General features: G+C 47.2%; 1 protein-coding gene across 1 annotated transcript; it reads left to right on the forward strand.

The window, feature by feature from the left end:
* Nucleotides 1-390: 390 nt before the first annotated feature.
* Nucleotides 391-25,785, forward strand: Lbh (LBH regulator of Wnt signaling pathway). The gene is made up of 3 exons (XM_076832964.2): nt 391-612; nt 3,203-3,305; nt 23,169-25,785. The coding sequence occupies exons 1-3, from the start codon at nt 587-589 to the stop codon at nt 23,355-23,357; spliced, it is 318 nt and encodes a 105-aa protein (XP_076689079.1). The 5' UTR covers nt 391-586; the 3' UTR covers nt 23,358-25,785.
* Nucleotides 25,786-27,575: the final 1,790 nt, after the last annotated feature.

Here is a 27,575-nt window from a genome sequence, read left to right on the forward strand (position 1 = left end):
GGGCAGTCACGTCCCGAACCCTCCGCACGCTCAACCGTGCTGCCTTGGAGTCCCTGGGTGTGTGCGCAGGAAGGGGGCTGCGGATGCCTACGGGTTTGTGAGCAGGAAGCGGCGTTGACATTGAACCCCTGCCGGGTGCGTGCGTGTGTGCGTGTGTGTGAGTCGTGGGCAGGGGGCAGTACTCCGAGCTGCAGCAAACCACGGCCCTCGGGGAACAGAGCTCAGCGCGCCCCCGAGTCGCCGCCCGCGGGAGCTGTGAGCGTTGAAGCCATTCATGATTTTGGTGACGTTATTCCAGGAGTGGGCGAGGAAGGGCGGGGCCTCTCGGGGCCAAACCCCGCCCCCTCCCCTATAAATACAGCTTCCCCGGGTCTTTGTGGGAGCCGGAGCTCGGTGAAGAGCAGGGCGCTTGGTCTGCACCGCCGACGCCGCTGGCAGCCGGGCTGTCTGGGAAAGGCGGACCGGCGAGTGCCCAGTGCTCGCGCTCGGCCTCTGCCGCGCCCGTTTGCGCCCGTGTCATCCTCACTCGGGACGCAGTGACCGTTTTTAAATCACAAGGGCGTGGGTCAGCCTTCCCTAGGACTTCATGTCTGTATATTTCCCCATTCACTGGTGAGTATCCTGCGCCTGCGGCGGGCGCCGGTCTAACGACCGAGGCTTCGGGGCCCGGGCACCCGCTGGTGCGGGCTCCGGTGACACTAGCGCCTAGCGCTCACCCGCCGCCGGGAGCCCCTGAAGGAGTCAGCGTCAAGGTTGCAAAGGTGGGGGTGGGGGGAGGTGGTGCTGAGAGCATCCAGACAAAGGAAGTGAACTCGGAACCTTCACTTAAGTGACGGCTGGAGGGTGTGTGTGGTGGTGATGGTGGGTGGGGAGAGCCTGGGGTCCCAACGAAACCCGGGTAATGAAACCCCTTATGCGGAGTCTGCAGGAGCGCGCGCCCAGCCTGGCGCAGGGGGCTCTTCTCTCCCAGAGCCCCTCCCCTTTTTCTTTTTGTTTGCATGCAAGTCTCGGCGTCGAGGCCGGCTGCAGCGGGGCTGAGCTGGTGCAGCCGTGGCGTTTGCAGAGCTCCGGGGAAGGGAGGGGGACGCGCTCCCCACACGTAAGCCACAAGCAGCAGGGCACACGCTGCACCCTCCTCGACCCCTGCCCTCTGCATAGTCCCTAAGATCCCATTCGCCTTTAAGGGAGCAGTCTCGCGGTGCAGAAATGGAAGGAGCCGGGGCGGGGGCTGGGGGCGGCAGAGATTTGCCCCTGGCCGGGGATGGGGGATAGGAAGGATGCAGAGAGGCCCCTGGTTGCTGGGACGTGCGCGCCGGCCGCTTCTTCCTTCCTGAGCTAAGCAAAGTGGAGGAGTGGCCGAGGTGGAGGAGGGGGGACGAGTGCGGGTGGCCCCGGAACACGCTTTCAGGTGCGGGCGTGCGAAGCCCGGCCAGGGTTAGGGACAGGCTCCCTCCCAGCCAGGGGAAAGCGGGCTCCAGCCTCGGCGCAGCCCTATCCCAGGCGCAGCCGAGCCCAGGAACCGGAAAGTTCATACTTCTCACTTCAACTTTTTGGGCCCGCGCCACAGCCCCGAGGGAGGACAGCGTCTCATATCAGGTGAAGAACCGAGCGTTAGCCCTGTGGGTGCTTCCCTGGTACTTTTTTTTTCTTTTTCTTTTGAGGGTCAGCGGCAGCCTTTCCAGGACCCGGGAGGGACTTGCTTCTTGAAGGTTCCAGCCTTTCAATCTAAACCCAGCATCTTCTCTTAGTCTCCCCTCCCCCATCACAACCCGCCTCTGTTTAGAGAGGGGACTGAACTCTCAGAACAAAGTAAAAATCCCCCCACCCCCGAGGCTTGTACACCCCTCTCTTCCGGAAGCCCTACCTCTCTATCCCCTAATAATGTGCAGGTATCCAGGTACCTTATAGGTGAGACTTTGAAGGTTGGTGGAGGCTTTGTGCCTCTGGTCAAAATTTTGCAAGGTTGAGTGTTAAGGCCCCTCAGGGATAATAGCTCCTGAAAAATTAAAGTTCAGGGTTATTTTATTGATCAGGTCTTCACAGTCTGCAACAGTTTTACCCAGACCTTAGCCCTTAACATAACATCTTAGTAACAAACAGGGCACCTGTGGCTCAGAGGTTATACACTTGTTCAGGATCATGCATACTTAAGCAGCAGAGCCTAGACAACAACCTATTGCTTCTGCTTCCAAAACCAATGTCATTTCTACTCTGTGTAGTAACTAAAAAATGAAGAGGAGTCTGGTATCACTGCTTCCTTAGATATAGTCTCTAAAGCATGCCTCACTTTTTTTTCTTTTTTTTTAAACCATGTGCACAGACATAATGGTGAAAATGCTGGGTATTGTGTTGTGGGTACCTGGATTTGGTATGTGGGTTTGGCATTATGCATACAGGACCCTGTGTGTGCCCATGGCTTGTGCAAGGATAATGGAACATTTGTATCCTGCTTAGAGAGTACAAAGCACTTTCACATGTCTGCCATTGGTGGGCCAGCTTGGCCCCTCTGGAAATTTCCTTTGCAATCAGAGTCCCAGTATCCTTAAGGCTTTTTAATCCAGGGGATGTTTTTCAAGCTGTGAGCTTGCAGCTGCTGCCGCTGGGGCTAAAGAAGGGGGTTGGATGGCAGATGTGAAGCTTGCAGAAAAGCTGACCCCTTGGGGCTTTAAGTGGGACATTTTGCCAAAAGGAGCACTAGACAGACAGAGACATTTAGGAAGGCAGCAGAATTGGACTTTGTCTCCCTGAGGCTGGCCTATTATTGTTATTATGTAATAATAACATGCAATTCCCCTTTGGAAATTCACACAAGGATTACTTTTGTTTTTAAGTGGAGGGGTGGAGGGAGGACTTGGCTGAGTTGGTTTCAATATGGATACATGGACTCAGCCACCTACTGTTGTGGTTTATTCTAGTTCTGGTCTTTAAAGAAAAATTCAGGGTTGCCCTGTCTTAGATGGGACTATAATATTCAGGAGAGTCAGAAGAAGGTTTGCAGATGGAGCTTTGTCAATGGATTGGACGAGGGCTCTGGTGCTATGGGTTTGGAAGGTTTGGAAGCATGTGAGCTTGTTTTGGTGCAAGCATTGTTTTGAGCACCTCTTATCCTGCCTCCAGAGAGTCCCCTGGTCTCACAGCAAGTGAAGGCTCAGAGGAGGAAAATGCATGCATTTGTTGACTGTTGGTCTGGATTTCTTGGCAGCCCCGACTATCTGAGATCGGCCGAGATGACTGAGGTAATGATGAACACCCCATCCATGGAGGAGATTGGCCTCAACCCCCGGAAGGATGGCCTTTCCTATCAGGTGAGTTAAGTACTCTTGCTTAGAGTATGGTGGCTTTTGCTGGGGCTGAAAGTGTTACAGAGCTGAGGACTTTAGAAAAATTAAGACAGTGTGAAGACCCTCTCTTCAAACCCTGACTCGTGTGATCAAATCAGAAAGATTTTAGACATGTTGCTCAGAGTAATAGGAATGAGTTTACTGAGAATAGGAAAGGGGTTAGGGACATTCTCAAGGGAGAGAGTGGGTCCTTTCAGAGAAGAGAAAGACAGTGTGCCTGTCCTGCACTTCAGTTTTATTGCGGATCCCAGAGAAGTTTCCAGAGAGTCCCACCTAGGTTCACCTCTTGACTTTTGACTGACAGCAGGATGACATCAGACTTTCAAGATCCCACTGTCATGGCAACTCTAGGTCACCTTGGCCCATGCTGACAGGTTCTAATTGGATTCTTAACCATGCATTCTTACAGACTTTATGGTTAGGAGGAATGACCCTTATCTCCCAGAGTTTCAGGATCTGGTCACAAAAATATCCCGAGTTCCTCTTGTCAACATTATCTTGGGCCTGCGTTTCTCTTGCAGTTAACAGGTAGTTTGCTGAGGAATGTAACATGTCCTGTCCACTAAGGCCAGGCAGGGCTGCAGTAAATTGCCTATTGGAAAGGAAAGCATGTGGAGTTCAGTACAGTGAGCCCGTTTGAAGCGGCCCTTAACTTTGGGTTCCCATGTCTGTTTCCTAACAGAAGCACACTTGGTTTTGTGTCCTAAAGCCACCTGTAAGAGCTGTGTGACCTTAAGGACAGTCCCCAAATGCCAGGAAACCTTAATTTCTTCATCTGTAAAGTGCGGTATCAATAGCCTTCACCTCATAAGATTGTGATGATAAGTCAGCAGGGTGAGAGGATGGGTTTAAGGCATTCATAGTGCCTAGGACACAAAGAGTCCAGCAGACAATAGCTGCTGTGGCTGCCAACCAGCTTAGAGATCATCCTATCTGGTGGATCCAACATGCATAAAGACCATGAAAAGGAACAAAGTGACACTTTCACTCTCTTACCCCCAGGGGTCTTAACAGGCTGGTGACAGAGCACTTGTTACCCCTGGGGCAAATTGCTTTTGGATAGTCTAGGAGAGTTCCTAGGTCACTAAATTTGGGGGAAGGAGGAGTTCTGTTTGTAAGGGAAGACTGTGAGGCTAGGGGAGTTTACAGAGCTGCGGGTCCAGGGAAGACAGGTGGGGTGAGAGGGCCATGCTGCAGGAATGAACCACATGCCTGCTGTGGACCAAGCATTGTACACACATTGCTTGCTGTGCCACAGCTCAGGTGGGAGTTCTCACCCTGCTCCACAGAGGAGGACACAGCCCCCAGCTGAGTTGGAGACCTGGCTCTCTCCAGCCCCAGAGCCTCCTTCTTCTGATTCATGGCATGCCTCCACCTTGGGCTGGTTCTGGCTAGAGTCTAGACTCACTCTGGCTGGTCATCCTTAGAGCTGTTCCAGGGGCATTTATTTTGTAAAGAAAGAAACAAATAGAAAACCAGAGTAGGTGCAGACTGATGAGGGGAGGGTGATCAAAGGCCAGGATGAAAGCTGAGGTTGGGAACACAGCCTGGACTCCCTTGGGAGGCTCAAGGAGGCCCCTTTGTTTTTTATCAATAGAGTCAGGCCCCTCCTGTGGGCTGTTAATGAGGATTCCATTAGCCTGAAGGGCTGAAAAGGCTCTTTCCCCCAGTGGGTCTGAGGAAGGCAGTTGAGAGCCCCAGGGTCTGGTGGGAGTTGGAAAAGTTCCTGGCCTACCAACTAGGCTGTTTTTGGATATCAGTTTCCAAGCCTGTGAGTCAGACTGAATCTTTTTGTGGCTACAGGTGAGATTTTCTTTCATTTCAGGGTTTTAGATTTCCATCACAGAACCTTTCCAAACACAGTCATTGACTTCTTGCATGTGTTTTTTTTTTGTTGTTGTTGTTGTTTTTTAAACTCTCCTTTAAACAAGTCCCAGGATAAAGGGCCAGGCACTGTAGGACAATTTTCTCAGCCCTTCAAGTGCTCCAGGCCCTTCTGCAGCATCTGAGGGTTGGAGCAGGTGATGATGAAGGAAGGGGCTGCCATTCTGGGTGAGGAAGGCTTACTTGGGGCTGCAATGCTGAAGGAAAATAAACCCACCTCTGGGCTCCTGTGATATCACAATAATAAGAAAAAATTACTCTAGTCTTCCCTTATGGCGCTGGACCAAGAGCCCAGTTCTCACAGCCCCCAGGAAATCTGTCTCTGCCCCTTGGGTGGGGACTATTGCCCAGTGCCAAAAGATCCTGCCTGGAACTTCAAAGCACTCTGTCAACAAAATGATTTCAGAAAGGGCTCTTGGTTGTGTAATGAAGAGAAAGGGGAGAAATTATACTGTTTGACCAAGTACACAGGCAATCTGGTATGGGCCACCGTACAGAAGCTATGGTCAATCCAGGTATGGGCAGCAATGATCAAATCTGAGTTATAGAATCTAAGAAGGTCTGGAAGAGGGAAGTCAGAATAGGGCTGGGATTTGAAATAAAATGAGGGCTTTTAGGAGGCCACACGATGTGTCATGTAATTGTTACAGCAGCAGACACGCTTTGGCTCACCCCTGTATATGCCAAGTGAGAGACTCTGTAGTGAGCTGGTCTTAACGATTCTCACGTGACAGATTTCTCTGGGCCCACTCAAATTAGTGCTATCCAATTAAAAGCTTTCCCACCAGAGCTCTGGGGATTGGCTGGGCTGGTTCTTGGCCGGAGCTGGTCTCTCTGCATGCTTGGGCTTGGCTCAGATCTGGGGGTGGGAATCTCAGAACTCTGCTCTTGGCTTTCCTCCTGAGGATAATAATAGTATGTGGCTTTTATTAAGACCTGCTTTTCCAAGGAACTGAGAGAGGGAAAGAGACATCAATCCCAACTTGGCAGATGAAATAGAATCTCAGGCTTGTGGTTTGACCTTGAAACAAGGTCATCAAATAAATGGCCCATTGGACTTTGTCAGTCATTCCCCCACCTTTCAGACCTATTGAGAATGCAGCTTTCCTGATTTCTCTATACTGGATGTGACCTTTCTTTCAGTGCTTGTGGCATTTTGTACTTTGCCAGGATGTTGTGCTGGTCTTTGAGGATATGCGCCCTGCCTTACCTTCTCCTTGCCTGGGTCCTCGAGGGCAGGGGATGACTTACTATCACCTTTGTACTCTGCCCCCACCCAGGGTGCCTACACAGAGCAGGTGCTAAGTGGTTGGTGGGCAAGTCTCTTGATTCAGAAACTGGCCACTTTCATCTCTTTCCTAGATCTGCTCAGGCCCATGCCTATAAGGGTTCCAAGTGAATGCCCTTTTTATCCTAAAAGATCCAGTTTAGCCCCATATTTTGTCTTTTGATAGTACTATATTGTGAGCCAGTACCATTTGGATATCACATCAGATAAGTGAAATCCATGTCTGCACATTTATTTGGCATGAACTATGTCATCCCACAGGTTGGGTGAGTAAATAGTTACTAGAAAGTCTGAGTACAGTTTGAGCAGGCTGTTGGTGGCAGCTGACTCTCAGAGCTGAGTGGGAGGTCTCCATGAGGACATTTATGACCCTGAAGGCTTTAGCTTCCTGCCTACACTGTAGGCCCCAAGTCACCAACCTGTGGGACAGGAATGTCTGCTGTCCATCAAAATAAGTCAGCGGCTGCCTGGGAAGCCTGCTTCTTCCATGGCTGCAGGACTCTAGGCATGTGGTGCTTGGGGATCTCTGACTGGGTCTCCTTTTATGCTAGGCTTGCATTGGTCTGGGCTCTGTACAGGGAAGCATCCTAGGGGAGCTTCTTGGATCTTTCGTTGCTAAAACCCAAGAGGCACTGGGATTCTGGTCTTGCTGCCTGACTCCCCCCAGCCCAGTGCACGTAGGCCTCCACAGTCTTACCCAGGTCAAGGTCAAGCCATAACTATGGCTTCTTGGTTTTAAACTGTCCTTTCTAAAGCATCCCAAATAAGATCTGATATCAGTATCCTTCCTGGGGACTCTTTCTGGGGATCCCTTTCTAAGCAGAGCACACCCTTGACTGGTTGCCTTGGTATTCCACCTGCCATTGCTCTTGATCATGTACTTCTGCTACTTGATATCGTCTACTAGGCAGGCAAGCCGCAGACTTTCCTTCTCAGGGAGTCAAGGGACGCCACTCTCAAACCAGAAGGAGCAATTTCTTCACAGAATGCACTGCTCCAGTTCCCTGTGTGTTCCTTTTGATCTACTGAGCAGAGAGCTTCTCCATCTTCCCCTTCATCTCCCAGGGCAGAAGGGAGTAATCCAAGGGAGGAGGAGGGATAGAAGTGGCCCAGACGGTTTTGCCTCTGCCTGTTATTTGCTTCTTGAGGTCTCGGAGCCTCAGTCTCACTCTGTTCTGGGGAGGACTCATGGGAGCTGGGAATCGGCTCCCAGGGAATTGGGCCCTGGACAGGGTCTTGCAGCCCCTTCTGTCTCAGAGGCTCATCCACAGCCAGCTGCTCTCTCTTCAGAGCCCCTTGTTCTTTACCAGGAACAGTGATTCCTCTCTGGTCCAGGAGAGCACGGAACAGCAGCATTCCAGAACTGTCCTCATGCACCCTACACGGAGCCGCCTTCATGAATGTCCTGAGCCTGGCTCACTGTGCTGCTCCCATCAGGGTGGGATGCATGTGTCTACATAAGGGCTGGGTTTTGCTTCCCTGTTCCTGGGTTAGGGCCTCAGGAAGGTTGCTGCTCAGCAACGTACTGCGGTCCCCCTCAAGCCCCTGCATGTAGGTCACTCTGGGAATAACTTATCAGCTCTGTGTGTGTCTTCCTCCCAAGTCCTCTTGTCTCGTTGGTTACCCCTGCATGTCCCCCAGAGCTTGAGAGGCCCCACTGAGCAACTGCACACAAGTCCCATGGTCACCAGGAAACCATCTTTCACAACATCAGACTTTAAAAAGGCACAGGAGTCCCTGGAGAGACATAAAGCTAAAATTCCAAAACACTTGGCAGGAGACAGCCAGCCACAGACACGACATGTTACTGGAATCATGGCAAGTTTTCTTTCTCCATCCCAACTCCCTCCGCCACTCTCCTGGGTAAAAATCACACCAGTGTGATGTATGAGAGGCAGCTCTGGCCGCTGGGTTTGGAAGCACAAGGAGCCCATTTCTCTGAGTGGCATTGAGCTGCCTCTGCACACACTGCATCCTTATTCACCTCAGGTCCACTTTGCATGAGGATCCAGCACTTTCCTCCTGTGCTCAGAGCCTGCTGTGGAAGGCCCCTGGATCAGGCCGCAGAAGGATGGAATTGTTCCCATGGGAGAAGTCTCCCTCTCCCCCTTCCCCTGTGGGCACAACAGTGGGTCTGTGCCCAGCCAGGGAGAGAACAAGCTTCCTTCACTGCCCAGCCAGCCGGCTGCACACTACAGCCATACAGCCTCCTCTCAAAGGGCCCGTGTTGGCCCTGCCGCCTCCGGCTCACAGTGGTTGGGTGTTCGTCACACCACAGAGCCAGGGACCATGTCTTAGACTGTCTTTGTTCCTACAGTACCTGCCATGGTGTCCTATAAACAGTCACTTAATGAGCGCTGAATGATGCACCAGGCCCTTCTCTCCTTTCCCTGCATTGAGAACCAGGCCTGTGCCTTGGCAGTCCCATAGTGTAGATTTTTATAGGGTCAGCATTTTCTGAGTCGACCCAGTCCCCCATGTCGGATAGAACGGAGGGTTGTACCGTGAAGAAAGGGATGAGTTTGGGTGGCGAATCTTGTGACTGAAGTCAAGAGCTATTCCTGGGTGTCTGGCAAATGTCCTGAAGTGATCTTTCAGGCCTGATCCTAAAATAATCCTCAGAGAACATGAAGATAGGCCCTTCATTCACACAGGGCCCCGACTCGCTGAGGTTCCCTTCTTTCCAGTCTAGTAGCCACAGCGTCACCTCTGTCTGCCTCTCACCTCCCCACCTGCCCTTCCCACTTTAGGAAGGGTTCTGTGTCAGCAAATCAAATCTTGTACCAAGTGCCTCCCCTTGACTTGGCAATGGTTCCTTATTGCACAGATCCATCTTGAAAACGATTTGCCCGAAGTTTCTCCAAATTGTTGTCAAGCCAGCCCTGGGGAGTTGGGGAGCTCCCTTGGCCCTCTCCCCTTTGGGCTTAGTTGTTTTGCTCTGTGGGCAGCTCATCTTAGGTGAACTGTGTAGAACAGCCCCCAAACATGTAGCTGAATCAGCATCGACTTCTTGCTTCTTGAACAGAAAATTTACTGGAGTCAATAGGAAGGACGGTTTTAGGTTTTAGATCTCTCACATAAAGCAGGGTAGATCCGAGCAAAGAAGGTGTCACATGTCTTTCCCGAGATGGTTGGTCTTTAGGCCTGCCTGCCTTTCTACTGGCTTGACTTGGGGTGGTTTCCAGACAAAATTGTAAATACACCTTGGAATCATCTTCTAATTTTACTTTGTAGAGCTTAAAGCAATTGTCCAGCCCTTTGGACGGAACCCGCTGCCTGCAGACACTCTACACTACACACATATACACACGTTTAAGAGCCATTTAACTCACACAGTTAGAAGGCAGAATGTTAACACAGTAGTGGTTGTTAAAGATTAGAGTGTTGTAGTTATAGGAAATGTTTTCCTTCTCTTTCCCTCTTTGTTAGTAATTTCATATCATTCTGGGTAAAGTGCGTGTTGTATTACTTTTATGCTTTTCAAATTTTTATACCCATTATAAAATTTTTATTTTCTTCATTCAACTCTTTGTTTTCCAGTTACCATGTGTAAATCACAGCTGTTAACACTTGAGCATCTTTTGCCTTCTTTTTCCAATGTACTTAGAACTCTATGTAGCAATAATTATACGTTGTTCTGTTCTGCAGTCTTAACAGCATCTATCACCAGCACCATGTCATTACAACTTAACCTTAAAAATACTCCAGAGTTGAACTGGAGATATAGCTCAATGATGGAGCACTTTTCTTGCATGTGCGAGGCCCTGGATTCAATCCCCAGCATTGCACAAACAAAACGAAACAAAAAAACCCAAAGCTATCATTTTTAATATATGCATAAAGTTATAAGATTGTTTCACTATTTTCCATTGTTGAAATTTTTTTATTTCCTTATAAATGATATGATAATTTACGTATAATTGTATCAATCAACCTGTGCATAATTTATACTATTTCTTTAGAATAATCTTAGTCCAAAGATAAAAATGTGAGTTTGTGAGTGCACATTATCATTAAAAAGTAATATTTAGCTGGGTGTGGTGGCACATGTCTATAATCCCAATGACTCAGGAGGCTGAGGCAGAAGGATTGGAATTTCAAGGCCAGCCTCAGCAACTTAGCAAGACCCTATCTCAAAAAATAAAAAGGGCTGGGAATGTGGCTCAGCGGTAAAGTACCCCAGGTTCAATAATCCTTCGTACCCAAAAAAGAAAAATAACCCATATTCCTATCACTGAGACATTCTGGTATGTTTTCTTTCAACAGGTTTCTGTGTACTTATATTTAAAAAATAAAATTGAAATAATAGTGTGTGTGCTCTAGTGAATGCTTTTGTCATTTAACATATTTTGACTATGTTCTTGTCATTTGGTTTTCTTTGTAATATAGTATTTTGTTATGTACCATTTCTTACTGCTGAATATTTAGGTTGTGGCATATTTTGTTCTTACAAAGAACACTGCTCTGAACATCATTTTACATAAATCTCTGCACGGGTCTAATTAATTTCCTTGGAATAAATTCCTGGAAGTAGAATTCTTGATTTAAAGAGATTCAACATCATTTAGGCTTTTGATTTTATATTCCATGAAAAACAGAAAATGTAAATAAAAGAGTTTATTATGCTCCCAGCATTGAAAGTTCTAGCAAACTGCATCACAGGGGTGTAACATCTATAGAGATGGAGTAGTGGAGAAGCTTTGCAGGTAGAGTTAGAAAGGTGTTTGGGTATTTTAGCATGTTTAGAAGGTGTTATACATCTTTTCATGGTTAATTTTTTCAAGCATGTAATAATTGATGATGTTTAAGCGCCGTTTAAACAGCATTACAAAATAGCTAGTGATGATATTCTCTTTTTAAGTATCAGGGATTGAACCCAGGGGTGCTTAACCACTGAGCCACATCCCCAGTCCTTTTTATATTTTTAAAATTTTAAGACAGGGTTTCACTTAAGTTGGTTAAGGCCTCACTAACTTGCTGAGACTGTCTTTGAACTCAAGATCCTCCTGCCTCAATCTCCCAAGTTGCTGAGATTATAGGTGAGCACCATTACACCTAAATGCTAATGATGATAGTCTTGACCCATGGTAGATACATTGATGCACTCTGGATTCCAAATGTGTATGGGTCTCTATTTTTCTTTGACTTTGGAGTACCATGGAACGATGAAAAGACCAGAGAAATCGCTTTGGCCTGAAGAACCCCAAAATTTGACCAGAGGCATACTTAGCCCATGCCTATCTTGACATCCCTGGGACTCTATATCTGGTTCATGGAATGCTCATTGTTGAAAAATAGTGCTTCCCTGGAATTAAGGCTGGGTTGGACTCTTAGAAGTAGAATGAAACATAAAGGACATCTTGTACCCCATCCAAGGACCTTCTACCTGATAAGCCTGTGAAGCTGCAGGTGTTTGAAGCATGTGAACAGTCCCAGCCAGTGTTCCAGTAGGGTCCAGATGTTCCTTGTGGTTTACAAGGTTAATTTAGATGTTACACAGACAGCTTTTTTAAATGTTAGTACATTTTATGATAACCACTTATGACCTATAATATTAGTTTCCCATTTACGTAGTGATAGAGTTTGATTTTTTAAGCAAATATGATTTAAATAAGTGAGTAAAGAAAAAACCTAACAGGCACGTGGATTGGATAGGGATGACCAAGGTGGTCCCTTGAGGCTGGCAAACCCAGGCACGGGCTTGTGTGTGAAATTCCTCAGCACTGTTCTTTTAGGGGACATCACTGTTGTTATCATGAAGGAATTTGTTTTCTTCAAAAGTCCCCTTAGAAACATTCATAAAGACAGCTAATATTAAATTACAATTTCTGTCTTTCTTTGGTCATTTGCCCCCTCAGATGTGGCAGTAAAATACCAGGATCCTTCCTGTTTCCCTTGGCACTGTAGTATTGGAGATTTTCATGCCAAATTACTTCTTGATAATGTGTCTGTGTATACACTACTTCACATTTGAACAAAGTGTTAAAACAGGAAGGCAGCTGCCCCAGGGGTTCACAGACACTTTCCAGGGGACATGACAGCAGGAAGCATTTTCAGGAAATCCATGTCTACACCTTTAGCTTCCTCTGGTGGCTTTTCTCAAATTACAGTTCCTGCAGACTGGCCTCACCAGGGTCCCTTTCCTACCTCTCTGTCGAGATTGTCCTTGCCGCCCACCCTCCTGAGTTCTTTCAAGTTGCCTTCCCCAGGATGGAAACTTTAGGGGCTTCAAACACACGGACCACACAGAATGTACTGTCCAGGTAGCCCCATAAGTCCCACCCCTCCTTCACAGTAAGAAAGCAATATAGTAAAAATTTACCTTTATGGCCAGACATGGTGGTACATGTCTGTAATCCCAGTGACTTGGGAAGCTGAGGCAGGAGGTTTGGAATTTCAAGGCCAGCCTTAGCAACGTAGCAAGACTTTGTCTCAAAATAAAAAAAATATAAAGGGTTGGGGAGGTAGCTCAGTGGTAAATCATCCCTGATTTCAATTCCCAGTACCAAAAAAAAAAAATTCTTGTATTTAGTAATTGTTTGTGATACATTCATCAATCAGTTAGATACTAATAGCTGCAATAAGCCAATCCAGATTTCTTTTAATCAACAAAAACTTAAGGTCACAGAACATTTTTTAATAATGTCCATTTAAATATATAAATTTACTTTTTTATTGCAAAGAAGTATGAAAAACTAATGACTAAACACTTGCAAACATAAAAATACATTAAGAAAAAGTTTTATGGAGAAGTGGGATGGAAATATAGATTCAAGGAGAGGAAGGAGTACTATGAAATATAGGAGCTTGGTCAGGGGTTTTCCATTGGGAGATGGTTGATATCAAACTGCTGTAGTTTTTATAACCCAGCAAGTACATTGGGAAAAAAAAAAAAAAAACAGAGTGGTATACGTGTTTTATTTTCAGGTGTCATTATTTATATCAGGAGTTTTAGGACATGTGAAAGGAGATGCAGTTATTCAAAATTTTTAGGGGATATGCAAACAAAATGTTTGGATCCCTGGGTGTCGAGGTCCCCCTTGGAGTCAGGACTGCTGATTTTCAGAGCAGGAGGGCAGCCTGGAGACTGGACAATAGTGTTGACATGAAACATCTTCTATGGTAGCATGACTTTGGGTCACCCGGGGGTTCTCTGGACACTGCCAGGGACTCAGAGCTCAGAATCCCTCAGCTCAGAGGGATTATGGACTAACAATCTGGGACTGGACTCTGATCTTGGCTTCTCTGCTGTCTGTGCCATCTCAGGCCACTTGCGTCACTTCTTTGGACCTTATTTTCCCTCTAATCTCGATTGTTTTTGTTAGAAGGTTGAATAATGAGGTGAAATCCTCTGTTCTGCTGCTGGATGTTCACATGGGATTGATGTGCACTCTCTCTCATATCTGCTTTTAGATGCTTTGAGGGCATATTTGCTGTTCCCCTCAGGTCTTTTTCACTTTTAAAAAATATGTTGTCTTTCCATGTCTTGGCGCGCATGGTTGTCTCTGTATGTTGTTGATGTTGTTGTTTTTCCTCCAGGCCAACAGTTCTCAAATTTTTGGTCTTAGTCCCTTTTATATTCTTAAAAATTATTTATGATCTCCCAAGGAGCTTTTGTGTATGTGGAGTATGTCTGGATATTTACTGTTTTAGAAATCAAAACAGAATTTTTCATTTTTTATACATCAATTCACTCAGAATAACAATGAAACCATTATGTTAATATAAATAACAATTTTTCATTAAAATAACTATATTTTTCCAAAAAAGAAAAAGTTCAGTGAGAAGAGAGGCACTGTTTACATTTTTTTGTGAGTCTCTTTTGAGTTGGTTTAATGGAAGTTGGCTAGATTCTCATGTGCGCCTTCCATGAGTCAATCCATTGTAATATATGTTGGTTGAAGTAAATGAAAATCTGGACCATGCAGATCTGTAGTTAGAAAATGAAGAAATATCTTAACAATCTTTTAAAAAAATTTTAAATATTTTTCCAAAACTTAACAAGTGGTACTTTCTTACCCATTATGTGATAGCAGAAATCTTATCAGTGAGATAAGATTTTCTACTCTTACATTAAATTCATTCCTCTATCTGGCATTTGGAGTGATTTGTTTACCCATGCTTGGTTTTGTGGTGTATTGTATTCATCATTTGGAAAAAATAGATTCACTGAGTTATGCAGATCTTCCAAATGTTGACATGTTTCATTACACAGTAGCAAAATGTCAAATTTGTTAACATCTCTACCATTGTCATCAGAAAGCCTCAAGTACTAGGAAGTTATCAAGCTCATGGGCACTGATACAAATTTTCCGAAATTATAATTTTCACTTAAAGCTCTATTTTTATCATTGGTGACAAATACTAACAGTCATTTTCTTCAAAGTGACAGACTTATTTTGTTCATTTAAAAATATATGTATATCTATCCAGAGCTCAAAATAAATGAGATTTTTTAAAAGTAGATAGCCGCTCTAAATATATATATATATACACACACACACACACACACACACACACACACATATATGTGTGTATACACACACATACACATACACACACACACACACATATATATTTGTATGTATTTATATTATATGCCTTCAGTACTCAAGTTGAAGTAACCATAGTTTGTTGGTTGGTCAGTGTGGCTAGTTCAGCTGGCAACTCAATCAGGCTTTCTCTGGAGATGACATTGTATTTTGGTAAGCAGCAGAAGTACTTTTCATTTCATCCCTCCAAATATTAAAACAACATTTATTTTAGAGTCCGTATTAAATAAAAATTTGTTTTTTACTGCTTCACCAAGAACATTAAGGTTTTTGCTTTGCTCTGTTTTGTGTTTTTGGTTGTTTGGCTCTTGTCTTAATTGTCAGAATGAGGTGAACAATACAATGACAACCAGTACAATTTGAAGCCACTGCGTTAATCCTTGGGAAGGTGCCACAGGTTTCAGTCACTGTTGCTTTTTAGACCATCAGGACAAGTGTCAACATGGTGAAAGAGGAATGGCCTCTTAGTATTATTCTGAAGATATTTTAATACCATGTGCACCCCTCCCTGAAAGGACCTTGGGAGATTTGAGCTTTGAGAACCACTTCTTTAGCCTACATAAAAACCATCTGATGAGAGCATAGTAGGACTCTTGGCTAAAGATATGGGTGTCCCTCTAGGATGTGGCCCTGTTTGCTTCAGTTGTCAGCATCAGTGCTGTGTTGGGGTTAACTATCCGGGTGTCTTTGACAGGAACTGTACCATCAGACAGTTTTTGTTTGAGGGGGAGAAACATTATTTTAAACTGGACAAAAGATGGGTAATTAGCTGATGACCTCACTTTGGGGACAAGGTGAATTGGCCTGGCAGGGTGCTGCTGAAGTGACTGAAAGCTGAGCAAAGGCCATGGGACAGGGCTGCAAGGAAGTCCTCAGAGACTTGAGAAAGAGTCGTTTCTATTCTGGGGTGGGTTTGGAAGCCATGTAGGGGTGAGGAAGGGAACAGACGGGGATGGGAAGGCTGTGGGACCAGCTAAATATTCAAGCTTTTGTGTCCCCAAAACAAACAATAAGGGGCCGGTTGAAATGGCAGCTAGGTCAGCCCGAGCTTTCTAAAAGAGAGAGGAGGTGTGGCCATGGGACATTAGAGTGATACCAATGGAAGACAGAGAGAAGGATCCAGAAGACTGGGGATTCTATTGTCAAGAGGGGGGATGATGTGGCCAGTAAGATACAAGCATTTGAAATCATCTGTGCCACAAGACTGCAGTCTTTCCTCACTACCCCAGAGAACTTGGAGAAAAATTTCTAACATTCTAAAAATTTCATCAGTTCCCTGGGCCCAGCATTATCAGTAGCAATTAGTGCTAATTAATTGGAATTTGGAACTCCCGGACTTGCAGGATGGGTGTGTGTTTGAGAGATGTTTATGAAAGATGGTGTTTATCCCAAGGATTTCCTTTTCTTTTAAGTTTCAAGGCTAGAGGCTTAAGCATCTTTGATCCAAAGGAAGGAGGTCCAGAGTTGCTCTAAAGCCCAAATCTCGGCCCAAGTGCCCTGTAGGATTAGAGACACCAGGATATGGCAGGATAGGGTGAGGTGGGTGTTCCATGGCTCCAGGCCAGAGAAGAGTGAAAACAAGATGAGAGTCTCAGAGGTGGACAGTGAGCTGGGTGGCCTCTGAGCAGAGCTAGAGATGGCCCGTCCCTCCCTGAACTCCTTCAGTTGCTCCTCTGCTCCTGAGCCACCATTATTTCTGTTCTTAGCCGCCACATGCCACTTTGAAAAGTCAGCAGGATGCCCAAAACATACTAACAACAACGTAATGCTAATAAGAGAATAGGAGGTGAGCATTTCAAAGACAGTACTTCTTGCCTTCACATATTATTACGGGGCAAACTGCACGGTGGGTTATTCATTCGTCTTAGCTGCTGCTCATTCTTTCCACCTTTGGAAGAGCAGGAATTGGGAGAGATCTGCCCATTGTTACAAACCAGCCCCCACTAGGAAGGGATCAACACACAAGGCCAATCCATTGTCCAGGAAAAAATAAGAAATCTAGACTTTGGGAACCTGGGGGTCAGGAGGGACCTGACTTACCCAGGTGCAGGTCCCCGAGTGGGCTGAGGGAGGTCCATAGCGGGAAGGCCTCTGGCTACCAACTATCTGCTGAGCGGCCAGGGTCTGGAAAAGGCAATGGTTTCCATTGCAGCTGGCCCCATCCCGGCCGTGGGGAAACAGGGGCTCTGGGAGGAAAGCAGTGAAGTCAGTCATTTCTTTGGAGAAGTGACTGACTATGGCCTGTGCTATGTAAGTACAGGCCCAGAGTGCTGCTCTTGTGCTCCTGTCCCAGGCTACAGCTGTCAGCTTTCCAGGCTCTTGCTCTAAAGGGTCCTTGGGGACCCCAGCTTTACGTAATAAGAACCAGCATTAGGAATTCAGAGTTTACAGAGCTTGTTCACACATACCTGTATTTGATTCTCTCCAAAGCCCTCTAAGATCAGAATTAGCATTAATTCCAATTTATAGAGGAAGCGAGGAGGGCAAGGGGCTGGCTCTCTACACCCAGCACAGTATAACAGCACAATACTGCTGTGGAAATGACTCCCTCCTTTCACTCAGGAGGCAGCTGAGGCTCAGAGAAGTTACCATGACTCCACGAAGGTCACAGAGACAGAAAGAGAGAGGGGCAAGGCAAATGCCTGATCTTCCAGACTCCTGCTCACCTGTGGGAATGGTGATTTTCCACAGCAGTTTTGGGGTTAAGTCTTTGTTCCTCTCTGCAACTAGAGAGGTTGGAGATTTACTGTGTGGTTTTGTGCACAGTGCCTTGGGGAGCTGGCTTGGCTATTTGTCTCAGGCCCTCTACCCCCCACCCTCCACCCCCCACCAACCCCCAGCACTTCTTTCCTCTGTTCCTCCCTGCAAAGAGGAGCAGGGTGCCCACATTGCCCAGGGCTCAGCTTGCAGAGCTGGTAATTAGCCCTTTGTGTCCAGTTAAGCACCTTTCATCTCCTGCACCTGCTGGTGTCTGCTTTCCCTATTAGCATCTCTCCTGTCTTTGCAGAGTCCTCCGCCCTCTTTGTGGCCAGCTCGGGTTGTTTGTCAAAGACGATGGCTGAGCGATGCACACACAGGGGAGGGCGGCTCCGACCCGTACCACTCACATTTTCCACACGAGAAGCCAGACATCTCTCTCCTCTCCCCACCCCTGAGGCGGCCAGGTTTAGGTCACCTGGCTTAAAGGCAGACAGTTGATAGCTAGGTCTCCAAATTTGGGGCCTTTGGAGCCTGGGTATTGCCTTTCAGTTTCCCTCAGTGCCCTGAAATGGAAGCTGGCTCACCAGTGACTTCCATGCCCACGCAAAAAGCCTGCCGATGAATCCTTCATCTTCAGAAGGAGCTTGCCCCCGGCCCTATAGTTCTCTGCTCCGGGGCCACCTGTCTTGGTCAGCTAACCAAACTTTCTCAGTCTTCCAGGACAGTCCTGGTTTCATAATGCTCATGACCAATCATCTGTCCAATGTGGTAGCCACTAGTCCCAGGTAGCGATTGAAATTTTTATTAAATGTGTGTTTGTATTATATTTACCTAAGTAATAGATAAATTTATAATGAATTTTAACATTTTAGCCACATTTCAAGTGCTCTGTAGTCACAGTGACAGGTGGCTGCTGAATGGGACAGCATAGGGATGCTCTCATTACTGAGAGCATCCAAACTCTGTCTCATAGGTGGTCTCTCTTCCTCCTAAATTGTCCCGAAGCTCCCTTGACCTTTCAAGGGAATCTGTTTGTGTCCTCAACATTCAGGACCTGTTGGAATTGAAGGCCAGTTGGCAAAGGATGCTTCTGCAGTGGGATCCCCTGTGAAATTCCCAGTCACCAGAGTTGAATGCCTATTTGTCCCACACATGGGGGACGCAGACATGCAGGACCTGGATGCTCTTGGTGTGTGTGGATGATAAACTTTATTCTATTTGAAAAGGAGGGAACTTGGTGCTATTAGTTAGATGTAAGCCACTGGCTAGGGAAACCTAATGCAATAGAGAGGGAAGTGCAGGCAGGAGGAGGAGGTATAGGGCTGCAAGAACCACAGCCGATGCTTCTAGACCTGCCCTGCCCAGGGATGAGGTGGGAAATGCCTCTTAGAGCCTCTCCATCTTTCCTTCTGACCCTTTTAGAGATGAGCCTTTGCTACAGGGGGAAGGAAGGATTTTTTTTTTTTTTTTCATCCCAGAAAAAAAAGGGGCACTTGGAGCTAGGAGGTCTAACCAGAAGCCGTTTCTTTTTGGAACAGGGGCAGCTCTTCATTCCCTGCCAGTTCCTGCAGGCAGGCAGCATGCCGGGCTGGCCGGCTGCCTCGCCCTACCTGTCATGTGCTTGGCAAGTCCAACTGGGGAGTTCTTTTTTCCACTGCCTTCCCCACCCCATCAAATTGCAGTTGCAACCTCTCATTTTTCTGCTGCCTAGATGATTAAAAAGCATGACTTAGTGGAAAAATGTTGACCTCCTTGGGGTCAGCCTCTTAAGCAGCTGTCGGAGATAAGATTGTGCTGGAAAAAGACTCAGCAATCCTTTGCACGGCTTTCTGTCTGTTTGCAAGGAAACCATAGCACTGTTTGGCTCTGAGTGCTTTCTGTTTATTTTTGGAGAGAGCTACAACTTTGAGGGGCACAATTTGTTATAATCTGATAATAAAATAAAATCTGATGGATTAGAGTAATTATTACAGTGATTTAAAGTATATAATTAGCAAACTTTGTCTCCCCCCCCTCCCCCAATTTTTTTTAATGGCTGCTGCTTTGAGCAATGCAGGGAGCAAAGGTCTTTGGCAAAGAAGCAGTATCAGAAGTTCAATGCTCAGACTTCCCCCAAGGACTTAAAAGACTTAGTTGTGGAGCTCTTGGTATGAAAAGCATTGTTTGGAGTTATTTTAATTACTGTGTTGTATTACTGCCTCTTGCTTGGAGATTGGACACTTACTGTAGTCTGTTGGGACTGCTCCAAAGAAGGTATAACGATTTGAATTTTGCTGATGTCTTCGAAGTATTTTATAGTCTCTATATGTGTCAAAAACTTGTACTCACTTAGTGAGACGAGAAGGTCACTTCACTTCTCAAAAGTAGAAACTGAGATGAGGGGTTGAGAGGACTTGAAATGCAATGGATGTTAAGACAGAGAGAGGATCTCAGTTCTGTGGCTTGACCCAGTGTCCTCAAGCGAACACATCTTTGAAGTCCTATAGCCGACTGGGTCCCAGTACAGCCACCTTCTAGGGACTTGGCCTTGTGCAAGTCATATGCCCTCTATGTTCTTCAGTTTCCTCATCTATAAAATAAGGATCGTAGCACTTCATACTTCATAGAATTATGAAGATGGAGATTCTGCTTAGCACAAATCTCATCCATCATCATCAACGTTATTTTAGTCTTCCTCCCCCTATTTTAGGTAAAAACCTATTCCCAGCTTGTAATGAAATCACATGCTTTCCACACTTCAAAGTCCTCTGGCTCCTGCTGACCTGGCCCTGACTCTTGTCCTTTTGCTCTTCCTTGGCTTGGGTGATCATAAATAGAATCGAGTTTTCGTGTCTCCCAGCCTTGTCACAGGAGGCCCGCCACAGAGGGTGGAGACAGGGCAAAGGGGCTGTGTAGCCATCTCCTCTTGATATCTCACAGCTCTGCCTCAGGTTCTAGGAGATGAGGACAAGTGTCCAGACTGAGAAGCTCATTTTTTGGGCCCTGCTGGCCAGACAGTCATCCTGGAGACCAGGCTGGGGCATCCAGAAGCTGACTGGGCAGTGGAGACCCAGAGCCCTGCTCACCTTTCCCAATCAGTTTCCTATCTGGGAAATGGGGTGTTGACTTAGTGGCAACTAGGTTCTGTGGTTCTGTTCATTTTCCAAAAGGCACAGGCACAGGAAACAAGCAGATCAAGTTTGGAATCCTGGCTCTGCCATGCAACCCTCAGAATCCCAGGGTCTTGCTGCCCCAGGGGTGGCCATGAGTCCTCAGCAAGGTGATCTCTGAAAGCACTTTGTGTGCCTTCCACTCATTTGAGGTGCCCTGGCTCATGCCCAGAGCTCATGCTTGGAAGGTGCCTGTGTCCTCACCCCCAGGTGGGGCTCAACTCCCCAGGAGAAGGAACAAAGGGCCCAAATAGCCCACCTGATCCACTCCCTGCTCTATACCTGCCTTCCTCTGTGCACAGTGCAGTCCAAGGGTGGAGCGTTAGGGTTGGCCAGGCAGAAGGAAAAGCCCAGAATGGGGGTCAGCTTCCCTGGGCCTCCTTTGACCCCCCAGGCCAGCCCCTCCTCTAGCTTGTTTTCTTTCTGGCTGCTATTACGATCCTTTTTTATGAGGCTTGTTAAGTCTTTAATGATGCCTGGCTGTGCAGCTGGCTTAAGTCTTAATCCCCAGCAATAGGCCTTTATTGGATAAATGGTTAATAATCACTGGTCTGCAGGGATTGGAGAGGCTTCTTGGGGCCTGTGATTCCCAGAAGCCCCACATGGCCTGTGACATGGGCAGAGTGTGACTTGGCTGGGAAAGCACTGCTTGGAGTTGGGGTGCAGTAAGTCTCTCTGTCCTTGGAGCAGCACAGGAGTTTCGGGGGGCCTAAATATTTCCATCTCAGGCTGCCATGGGCCTGTCTCCACCCAGCAGGAGCAAGTAGCCTGCCAGAATCTGTTCAAATGTGTTCTCCATCACTCCACTTGTTCTCTTACTATGAACAAGCTGTGTGACCTTGAGTGAATCTCCTGACCCCTCTGGGCCTGGGTTTCCTCAGCTATGAAATGGAGAGGTGAGAGGAGTTGGCCTTGAAGGTGCGGAGTGTCTGAGATTGGTGAGCCCCAGTTTCCCAGACCAGGACTCCTCTCTCCAGCTCTCAGGTGTGTCACGAAGAGCTGTGAATGGCAAGGGACCCGCAGCCCAGTGGATTAAGTACTTAAGCTGCTGGATAAGGAAATTGGGTCAGCTATAGTCACAGGGCAGTGTGCGCAAAGGGATCCACAGAGCCAGACTGGCCCTTGATTTTATAGCGTGGCTCGGGGTTTCTGTAGTTCTGGGCAGGACACACAGTAGGTGTTAACAAATGCAGCCTTCCTGATGGGACTCTGGGAAGAGAAGTGGACTTGCCCAGGTGTAGGGCTGGCAAGAAGCCAAGGGTTGTTCACAGGTGCAAAAGGCGGGGGCCTTGGATTTTTTTCCAGCAGGCTTGTGACTGGGGGCCCTGCCTTCATCCGGATTTGGCTTTGACTTGATAGTAGCAATGAGGTCAGGACCCCTCTTTGAGGGACAGGGCAGTACTGTGGCTTGGGTGTCAGGCACACCTGGTTTGAGTATCATTCATTTCCAGGCTGTATGGTCTTAGTCAACTTACTTGCCCAAGCCTGGGATTCTTTAAGATAGCATGGGTAACACCTGTTTTTAACTGTGTTGGTTTGAAATTATCCATGTAAAGAACCTAGTAGTCTGTCTGTTTCTACTGGGTGCCTCTAAAGATTCTGGCAGGAGCTTTATGTTTGGGTACTTGCATGCTTTGCTCTGCAGGTATAAAATACTTGCTACAAAGAAAGACATGGCTTACTGTGGTGACATGATTTCTAATTCTTTTATCTGGAAATAAAGAATTCAGTTAGAGATTCAGCACTGAATCTCAGGCTGCCATGGGCCTGTCTTCATGCTTGCAGGAGCGAGAAGCCTGCTAGAATCTCTTCTAATGTGTTCTCCCCCCGCCCCCCACTTCACTTGTTTTCTTACTATGAACAAGCTGTGTGACCTTGAGTGAATCTCCTGATCCCTCTGGGCCTGGGTTTCCTCAGTTATGAAATGGAAAGATGAGAGGAGATGGCCTTGAAGGTGCGGAGTGTCTGAGATTTGGTGAGCCCCAGTTCCCCAGACCAGGACTCCTCTCTCCAGCTCTCTCCTACTGCCCCGCAAACTTTGAGCTTCAGGACTAAAACAAAGTCTGGCTAAGGGACAGTTTCCCTCAAAACTTATTCCCCTGGCTCCAGCCTTACCTCCCAGAGTCCCAAAGGCTTAGCACGGTCACTGGCAGAGGGCCAGCACTCAGCTTGCCATGCGTGTATGAAAGGAAAGAACTGAATTTCTCTTTTCAAATATGTGTGTGACCAGGTGCCTGCTCTGCTTTTATTTCAGATTTTCCCCGACCCGTCAGACTTTGACCGCTGCTGCAAACTGAAGGACCGCCTGCCCTCCATAGTGGTGGAACCCACCGAGGGGGAGGTGGAGAGCGGGGAGCTCCGGTGGCCCCCGGAGGAGTTCTTGGTTCAGGAGGATGAGCCCGACAACTGCGAAGAGACAGCGAAAGAAAACAAGGAGCAGTAGGGTCCTAGTGGGTGCCCTGGGTCGTGCCAGCCAGCATCTGTTCCTGAACTGTGTTTTTTCCCATCTGGATGGAAGAAGAGAGTGAGCCACAATCGTTCTGAAAATGTCAAACGAGGCTTCCGTTTTGCACCTGCAAATCACCAAATTGGTTTTCTTTTCTTTTCTTGTCTTTTTTTTTTTTTTAAATCCGCTGAGCAGTGGAGCCCTCTGACAAAAACTTGCAAGGCCTTCTGAGAAATGAAGCTGCAGAGAGCAGGGGGCGGGGGTGTGGGGAAGGGGTGCTGCTTCTGAGATCAGTATCTGAACTCCAACAGCCAGAGGCAGTGGGGGTCCAGGAAGGTGAGGGGGATGGGCAAGCCGGCCAGGAACCTTTGGTGTAAGAAAACCAACACCAGGCAAGAGAGAAAGAAACAGGTTTTTAAGAAAGCATTGAGCAGAGATCTGCACCCAGGAAGTGCTTGGCGGATTTGCGCTAGCTGCTGGGGCATCAGAAAAACCAAGTCTTCATCTCACTCTGCTCTGCTGTCTCACCCACTACCAGCCTTCCCCTTGAGTTTAGGAGTGTTGGTCAGTGACGGAGAGAAGACAGGGAGAAAGAGAAAGGGGCTGCTTGCAGGGCCAGCTGGAGGGATGTGCAGGAAAGGAACCCTGTCCTTCCCTGGATTTGCCCCCAGCTGCAGCTTGCTCTCTGAGCCCAGGAGACTGGAGGTTTGTGAGAGGCAGCGCTTTTGAGCTTTACTCCCCAGAAGGACCCTTTTTGCCTGCTGGCACTTTGCAGAATGGCAAGAGCACTTCCTGCCCTTGCTGGAGGCCCCAAGGCTGATGCCTGGGCAAGAAGGCCCCTCCTTCCACTGGCCCCTCCCAAGACTTGCTCTCAGAGTCCCATGGAGCCAGGGAGACAGAGGCAGCAGAGCAGGGGGGCTCCCAGCCTGCCCTTCCTATTCCTCTACCACCTTCCGCAGCTGTGGATTGCAGCCTGCCCACCTCGCAGCCGCTCCCATGTAGGTTCTAAGCCTATTTCTCTTGTGGGAGGAGAAGGAGAGCGTGTTCCTTGGTGGAGGGGGAGCTTCGTGCAGATCCCAGGGACTGACACAGCCTGGGATTACTACCCAGGGGTACCAAGGCTCCCGGGGAATAACAGTGGGATCCAGGCTGAGGTCAGATCATGAGATCCTTGCTTCTCCCCATGGAGTTCCTGGAAGCAGGTGGGAGGAAGGTGTGGGGGTGGAGAACTCTGTGTCCCTGTGGAAGGTGGCTTTTCATCCCTGTCCTCCTCCCACCTGTTTCCTGCAAGGGCAGCGGCTGCCTGAAGAAATCAGCCTCTGGACTTAAAGCTTCTCGTCATAGCTCAAAACCTTCTGCAGCAGCAGGTTGCAGGACAGACTCTCCCACATCTCTATATCAGAGCAGAACTGTGCAGCCAAGAGGTGGACCCAGAACCTTTCTTGGGTTGCGCTCGACCAACCAAGGCATCTACAATGTCCCCTCAGGTCTCTGGACAGTCCAGGTTGACCCCCGGTTTTGGACTTGTGTGTCTAGCTGTATTTAATACCTCAAGGGCAGTGTGGCTCTGAGGCACATTGGGGCAGGAGGATGGGGGCTGACCAGGCAGTCAGCAGGATTTGGTTCTGGGAAGCCAATGGTCCCCCCCCACCCCTTGCCCCCTCCCCCTTCCTTCTGTCGTCCGCCTGTGATACAAATACCGATGGCAATAACTTCTTCCAGCTCCTGGCAGAAGCGGGAGAGGCCTGCAGTCTGCGCTTCGAGGGGCTTCTCTCTTCTGTTGCCCCTGTCCTTCTGTTTTGGCTACAGAGACTTGTTCCCCCTTACCCTCGTCCCCTCGTAGTGTTCCTCATCTCTTGCCTCCCTTTGTGGATGAGGGTTTTGCCTTTTCAATTCCTGTGTATTGGTGTCTCTCCCTCTCTCATCCACCACCCTGGATCCTCTGTCCCGGTCTTGCTGTGTGATGGGAACGTGCTTGTAAACTGCGTATCAAATCGACTTTGTGTATATGTATGTTTATGGGGGTGGTTTGTTCCTTTTGCTGGTCACTAGACCACTCTGTACCACCCTGCGTGGTCTGAGTAGGCCAGGGGCTGACACCTAAAGTCAGGCCTCTCAGCAGTTGAGCCTGCTGGGGGCGCCCAGCTGCTCGTGGACAAGTGGCTGAGCTCCTGTCTGGCCTCTTTTTTATTTTTATTTTTCTTTTCTTTTTTTTTTTTTTTAAGTAATTTGTGTGTATTTCTAACTGATCGTATTGAAAAAAAAAAATCCTAGTATTTCAGTAAAACGCCTGTTGTGAGACGAACCTCCTGTAACTTCTATCTGTTCTTTTTTGAGGCTCAGGGAGAAACTAGCATATTTTTTTTTTTCCAAACTACTTTTTGTCACTGTGACAGTTGTAAATAAAGTTTGAAAATGCTTTCCACTCTGGTCTGGTTCCCTTCTTTCTTCCTGCTGCATCGGAATGGAGTCAGCTCAGGAGGAAGGTGAACGCGCGCAGGAGGCTGGGGTGGGGAAGTCCCAAGTGCGGTGCCTCGTGTGTTTCACGTGAGTCCATCCAAGGCTTTTCATCCCTGGCTGAATGAAAGCAGCCTTTCTTTTCTTCTGTATCACTGGTTCTCAATTCTGGATGCACATTAGAATCAGGGGAGTTTTAAAAACAAATGCTGAGGCTTTACAGCTGAGACTTGGGTTTCAATGGTCTGGGATGGGGGTCTAAGCATTACTACTTTCTAGAATCACCTGGAGAGGTTTTAGCCTGCAGCTATGCTTTGAACTACCCTTCCTAAGGAAGAGAAACCCCCGATGTATCATCCTAAGATTGCTCACAAAGGCAGGTGGAGTGGGGGCAGGTAGTTGTGCACAGATATAGATAAATGAAGGAGTCAAGCAGTCGTCCAAACCACTCATCAAAAGCCCATTGCCTTTCAAATGAGAGATAGGGGTGGGGGGAGCACAAGAGCTGGTCCTGGCTCTTGTGGCACTATTTGAGTGTAAAATCGAGTAATAAACATGGTAACTGGAAGGAAGGAAAAGGCCAGGTGCTCTGAGTCGAGAAGGTCAGGAAGGGCTTCAGGAGAATTGACAAGGAGGAGTTGGCAAGGGGAGCAGGTAGTGAGTAGCAGCGAGGAGAGGGGTTTGGAGTGCACTGAGAGGATGCTTCTGGCAGGGAGAACAGCTTGGAGTGAACTTGACCTACGTGGATGGGAAAGTCACAGGAAGCCTTCGACTGGGTGAGGAGTTTGGATTATATCTGAAGTGCAGGGCCCAGCATGATATGATTAGCACTTTACACAACCTGGTTCAATGGAGATGGGATGGGAGAGGACAAAATGAGAAGCCAAAGTCCAGGAAGGGGGCTTTGTGAAGGTCAGAGTGAGAGAAGGTGGTACTGTAGAAGGAATTGTGGACATTTTTCTAACCCAACCTGGATATTTTCGCCTTCACTCATCTGGGCTCCTAATCATGGTGAGCATAGATAATCAAGTGATTTGTGTTGAGAGTGTCTCCCGATATTAGTAGAATAACAATCCATATTAACATTAGCCTTCATGAGGCCACTAGATCTATGGATCTGCTGCCCTGAGAATAACTTAGAGGATTTGTCCATCCTCATATTGGATTGTTCCTTTATTTCTCTCCAACAACTTAAGAATGGAGTTTATCAGTGTAGACTTCTTGAACACAGCCCCTCAAAAATCTGTCTTTATTTGTAGATAACATCATCTATGTTAAAATTCTATGAAACTACCACAAAACAAACAAAAGCTATGCGAATTGATATGGGAGGGTAGCCTGGTCATAGGATGTGAGTTCAATACATAAAATTATATATCTATATGCCAGTAATGAACAATTTGAAACTTAAAATAGCGTTATATTAGCATCAAAAATAATAAACTACTTAGGGATAAATCTAATAAATGATATATAAAACCTGAGTAGGCCAGGAACTGACAGCTAAAGTCAGGTGAACAAAAACTCTAAAACACTGCTAAGAGAAACTAAAGAAGACATTCATAAAAGAGATATACCATGTTCATTGATGTTGTTGTGATCTCTAGACTCAACACAACAAAAAACTCAGCTGGATGTTTTGTTTGAAACGGACAATTTGATTCTGAAATTCATATGGAAATGCAAAAGATCTGGAATAGTCAAAACCACTTTAAAAGAGAAAAATTAAGTTGGAGGACTTGCAATTCATGATTTCAA

This window comes from Callospermophilus lateralis, chromosome 14, assembly GCF_048772815.1.
Source record: "Callospermophilus lateralis isolate mCalLat2 chromosome 14, mCalLat2.hap1, whole genome shotgun sequence".
Lineage (NCBI taxonomy): Eukaryota > Metazoa > Chordata > Mammalia > Rodentia > Sciuridae > Callospermophilus > Callospermophilus lateralis.

Bases quoted from the DNA above. Each gene is read 5' to 3' on its own strand.
- Lbh (XM_076832964.2), top strand. From the start codon at position 587: ATGTCTGTATATTTCCCCATTCACTG. The intron at 613-3,202 runs GTGAGTATCCTG...ATTTCTTGGCAG, and splicing joins GTATATTTCCCCATTCACTG to CCCCGACTATCTGAGATCGG. The intron at 3,306-23,168 runs GTGAGTTAAGTA...CTTTTATTTCAG, and splicing joins AGGATGGCCTTTCCTATCAG to ATTTTCCCCGACCCGTCAGA.